At 32.3% G+C, this 5838-nt stretch overlaps 1 protein-coding gene across 1 annotated transcript in view; it reads left to right on the forward strand.

Moving 5' to 3' along the window:
* Positions 1-53: 53 nt before the first annotated feature.
* LOC107668643 (uncharacterized) overlaps positions 54-5838 on the forward strand; it is a gene marked incomplete at its 5' end in the record, with an annotated part of 23514 nt that continues 17729 nt past the window's right edge. The window contains 4 exons of the mRNA XM_016460588.1: positions 54-209; positions 873-967; positions 1060-1100; positions 3577-3638. Of these exons, the coding sequence (XP_016316074.1) occupies positions 54-209; positions 873-967; positions 1060-1100; positions 3577-3638 (354 nt within the window). The remainder of the gene's footprint in view (positions 210-872; positions 968-1059; positions 1101-3576; positions 3639-5838) is intronic.

The following is a 5838-nucleotide window of genomic DNA, read 5'->3' on the forward strand; positions in this document are numbered from 1 at the left end:
ACTCACTCACCCACTCACTCACTCACTCACTCACTCACTCACTCACTCACACACACTCACACACACACATTTACAGAGGGCCTGCTCTGTGTTTTCTGACGCTGTGTGTGTGTGTTTATTTTGTTCTCCACAGACTTTCCCACGCGCACAGATCTGCCATCAAGGTCATCAGACGGATGCAGTATTTTGTGGCTCGACGGAAATTTCAGGTACTTTTATTTTGTATGTCAGAATCAAGAGATCAAGTGCAGTTTCATATATATATATATATATATATATATACTGTATATATATATTATTTTTATTTTATTTTTTTACAAATTTATTTGTTAAAGATTAATTGTGTAATGAAATTTCATTACATCAAAGTATTTTTTTTTTCATTTGAATTGCACAACAACTAAATTGAAACTATAAATATGCACTAAAATATTAATAAAAATTCAATATAATTATAGAGAAAATAACTTTAGTTTTCATGCTTTCAATCAAAGAGCATATTTCATGAAACACAAGCAGAACAAATGTTTAAACGCTCATAAATCTACTGCAAACAAAATAATTTTGTGAATAATTTACAAAGAAATTTGCTCTTGTAAACCACCCAATTAGTCAAGAAGTTACAAAAACAGTTTATTATTTACATTTATGCATTTAGCAGACACTTTTATCCAAAGCGACTTACAAATAAGCACAAATATGCACAAATACGTTTTCAGTCAAAACTGAGACACATTGCATACCTTTGCTATTGTTGTTGTTGAGTTAAACTGAGCTATAATAACAAAGCGTGGAAGTTAAGGCCCAGGGGACCCGAAATATAGTCGCCTGTGATGACAATGGCTCTGATGGATGCCGTCTCTGTCCCGCAGCAAGCGAGGAAACCGTACGACGTGCGGGACGTGATCGAGCAGTATTCGCAAGGCCACCTGAACATGATGGTCCGCATCAAAGAGCTCCAGAGAAGGTGAGACTCCTTCCCACAAAACCAATGGCGTGGGCGGAATTCCAAACAATCGCTGTGCATTTCACAGTTTCCTGCTGTTTTTCCTCTCGCAGGTTGGATAACACGTTGGGAAAACCGGGAATATTCCTGCCAGGTAAAGGAAAACTGAGTTTTTAAATATTCCCACATCAAATACACTTTCTCAATGCACGAATAAAGCAAAAACTAAGCACAAAATCATATTGAAATGCTTCCGTGATCTATTATACTCGCTTGTTTAATAAAAGAGTTTAATGTACTGTCTAACAATAAACCCAGACCGTTAACTGAAACTAAACTGCAAACATGGAAACACAGAAACTATCGTGATTATGACATCACATACATCTCATTAACATCTCATTACAGCAACTTTACCCACTTTGAACATAACTTATGTCGCTATACAGATGTTAGCCAATCAGAGGTCTTTTACATATTAAATGACCTAATAATAATGGAAATACATGCAAATACAGAAGCCATCATAATTATGACTTCACATCCATCTTATTACCATGCAATAATTCATTACAGCAACTTTACCCACTTTGAACATAACTTATGTCGCTATACAGATGTTAGCCAATCAGAGGTTTTTTACATATTAACCCCTTAACTGTCACCCCTCATTTTTTAAAATAGACATGCAGGTGCACTATCCAAACTTAAATTGTTGTAATTTAAGAAGAAAATCCGCAGATTATCGCAAAAGTGGAATGTTTTCAAAAAGTTTAAGTATCAAAAAGTTATGGTAGTTTAAATTTACTGTAAAGAAAATGCACTATATTAATTTTATTTTATTTTATATATAATAAATATTTCACATAACAGGTTTTACTCTAAAATTGGTATAAAATCAAAGCCTTATGTCTAAATAAGTTATGTTCCAAATTTGAAGTTGATATGAAAAAAATCGAGGTTCCTGTGAGATTTTATTTAGGGCGTTATACCACAAACAGCCACTGGGTGCCATCCAAACTCCATTTAATTTTTTTTTAATGCATTTAATGTCACAAATGTCTAGATTTCTCTGTCAATATTACTATCTCAAAATAACCACCAAATATGGAATCCTGAGACTCAGACCTTTCCAATTATATGTTTTTTGTCAAGATTATTTGTCAAGACCGTAATGCATTTTGTAATATGACACTTGACACTGCCCACTAAGGGGGAGGAGACCGCCAAAAGAATTTAAAGTACCATTTCCATGGTAACGCAATGTCCGATTGGAAATACATGCAAATACAGAAACCATCATAATTATGACTTCACATCCATCTCATTACCATGCAATAATTCAATTCAGCAACTTTGCCCACTTTGAACATAATTTATGTCACTATGCAGATGTTAGCCGATTGGCTAATAGAATACATACATGCAAATACAGACATCACATCCATTACATTAACACACAAACCTCCCTTATTTACATATAATGAATAATTAAGAATAATTCAGCAACTTGAAAAGACCAAGATGGATAGAGAAGATTTGTTTGTGAATAAGCGGTCGGTTTACATTTAACAGAAACTGAGGAGATTGTTAACAGGGATGCAAACTAGACACCTCTCGCAGAAAATCACCATTTTCTCATTTGTGCGAGCGATTCCAGTAGATCCGATCAGTTTTTGAGAACTCTTGATACTTAATTCTTCAGTACAAAACAGTGCTGAGCTTTGACAAAAAGTGATTTTATAATGTCTAAATATAAATCCAAATTGGCAACTAAGCCCATGAGTGATCTGGTTATAGTGGTAATATCATTTTCAATTTAAAAGTGTTTGTTTTCCACCAGATGGCAGAAATCTTCCACTTAAGCACATTTTCAAATAACTATCTGCATGAATTAAAAAAAATATATAAGAAAAAAATGCAGCTTTTTTTAAAAAGTGAATTTAACATATAATATTACTATTTTATATGAAAGTATATTTAAAAAATAATCATTTTGAGACAAATAAATTATTATAAAAAATATGATAAATCCCTCCAAAACAGCGTAACTAAAAAGTGAGCATTATCACATGTGTTGTTTGAAATAATAATTAGACGAAGAAAAAAACCCCACCTTTTTTCACACCTGCTGAGTTTACAACTTTCCAAGCACAAGCTAGTTACCAGGCTTTTGTTTGGGCAATTGTGCCCTGCTCCCATATTCACATATAACTAATAATTCAATATACAGCATACTTTACCCACTGAAAATAATTTACGCAGATGTTAGATGCCAATCAGGGGTCATTTACATATTAAAGTCTTGAAGATACAGTATCAAAAACTACCTGCTTAAGTATAAGGATGGGAAATAGAAAATAGATTGAAAAAGCGAATTGTGATACGATAAGACTGTGAAGAATATGAAAAATTATATTTGAAAAAAAAAAAAAATTAAATATGAAAAAAATTGATATACAGTATGACTTATATATTGAAGTTTTGCCTTATACTTGAAGAAAATGAAAGAAGCCTTTTATATGAGCAGGGTGTTTCAATAAAACACTATTAACATCGGCTTTTGACTTCTACATGCAGAAAATAATTACTTCTGACTGTCTTATTATTTCTCTTTGTTGTGATTTTAGAGAAAGGTGTGGATAAGGAGTATTATACGGTGGGAGCCCGGCTCATCCGATTGGAAGATAAGGTACAATATAGACTTTTTAGCCTGAATTTGTCACCAGAATGTGACTTTCTATATCCGTTAGTTCATTCTACTGAGCGAGCGATCTCAGAGAGTGCTGAGATTTCACATATTATCATAAACAACAAGCCTCAGTTAACTCTTTCTCTGTCTTACTCACTCACTGATGGTGTCTGGGTCCTCTGGTTGAAAGCGTAATCTGCTCGTGTGTTTAAATTCATAATTAAATAAATGCATATGATATATCGATTGGAGTTATTTGGTATTGATATATCTTACCTTATTAATATTATAATTAATTTTCAAAAATTGTGATCTCACCTACAATAAAGAGTTTTATTTTGTACTAAAATAATATTTAATTTCTTGATTCTCATTGGTCAGTTTCTACTTTATAAAATCAGTTTTTTTTTTATAAATTATAATCAGTTTCCTGCGTGGTTTTGCTGGTTTCATGTCTAATGTGTAATACAATATTATACTAGTACTGCATATATATATAATGTATTTTATAACTTTTAGTCATTATATATATTGTACATATACTAAATTGTGTATGTATGTGTGTGTGTGTGTATATATATATATACATATATATATATATATGTGTGTGTGTGTGTGTGTGTGTGTGTGTATGTGTGTGTGTATATATCCTTATGAAGTTATATTAGTTATTTTATTTTCATAAAATAGTTGTGTAATAATAGTTATATCAGTAGATGTAATATTTACATTAATTTAATATATATATACTTTATATATTGACTTTAAAGTATATAATTTATATATAATTATATTAAAAATGTGTTAATAAAATTAATTCTAATGAACAAAATTAATATAATAATATTTGAATTTAAATAATTGATAATAACAACAACATATAATTAGTAATATATTTATATACATATAAAATAAATGTTTACTTATTAATAAATATATACTTATTAATTTAATTAATTATTTGTTTACATAAAATAACTGGGTAATAAGCATAAAAAAAGTGAATTTGCTAAAAACAGGGCCATGAGCACAGAAAGGCACTAGCATGTGTTTTTTTTCTCCCCGCGTGTGTCTGTTGTTGAGAGACAGACTGTATTTAGTATTTAGACTGAATCATGCTGCCGTTACTAGGTGGGTCTCTACTGTCTGGCTCTTCATTAGGGCACCTGTGATGAATCTCAATCACTGAGTAGCCTCTTATAGTTTCATACATTCACAACCATATGCATAATAACATATGACAGCCACCGATTCAGTCTGAGCTGGAAAGTTTGAGCTGTTGAACTAGACTAGACCCGACTAGACAGCATGTGTGTTGTTCATTTCACATTTAAACAGACATTTATATAGACATCTTAAAGGGACAGCAGCACAAAAAATGCCTGTTTCACTATGTGTTGTACTATGTGTTCCTGTGGCTCAGTGGTAGAGCATTGCGTTAGCAGCGCAAAAGGTCGTGGGTTCAATTCCCAGGGAACACACATACTGGTCAAAAATGTATAGCCTGAATGCACTGTAAGTCGCTTTGGATAAAAGCGTCTGCTAAATGCATAAATGTAAATGTACTTCAGTTTGGTGAAGCTGTCAGAGGAAGTGTAGAGATGTGATCTCGATCGCTGCAGTTTGATGTTTTGACTGCAGAGGAAGTAAAACGAGAGTGATAGGGAGCGAGAGAGAGACTTGTCGTGGCAAGCCGATGGTGGTTTTCGCTCGATTGACCCCTGAGGGCAACAGGTGGGTGAACTGAGTGACCCGCACACATCTGGATCTGGATCTCTCGCTGGAGCAATACACACAGTATACTACAACAAGCCTAGTGTGTCGCATGTGTCTCCTCTAGACTTTCAGAAGGATCTCACACTGCATTTGGATTATAGTCTGAGATCTCAATATGAATTCGTTTAATGCCACGTTCTTCCAAAATGGCAACTATTAAATCATTTGTTTTTGTTTATATCATTTATTTCTCCTCATAAATTTTAGAAGTTGATGTTTAAATACACCCGAGAACACCATTCACCATGAGCAACATCTGAGCAAAATAAAATAAAATTCTACTTCGATATACTGAAAGAATTCACAGTCGTGATAATATCTTCAAATTATTTTATTTTATTTTATTATTCATTATATTATATTATATTATATTATATTATATTATATTATATTATATTATATTATATTATATTATATTATATTA

This window comes from Sinocyclocheilus anshuiensis, unplaced genomic scaffold (assembly GCF_001515605.1).
Source record: "Sinocyclocheilus anshuiensis isolate Anshui unplaced genomic scaffold, SAMN03320099.WGS_v1.1 scaffold2477, whole genome shotgun sequence".
Lineage (NCBI taxonomy): Eukaryota > Metazoa > Chordata > Actinopteri > Cypriniformes > Cyprinidae > Sinocyclocheilus > Sinocyclocheilus anshuiensis.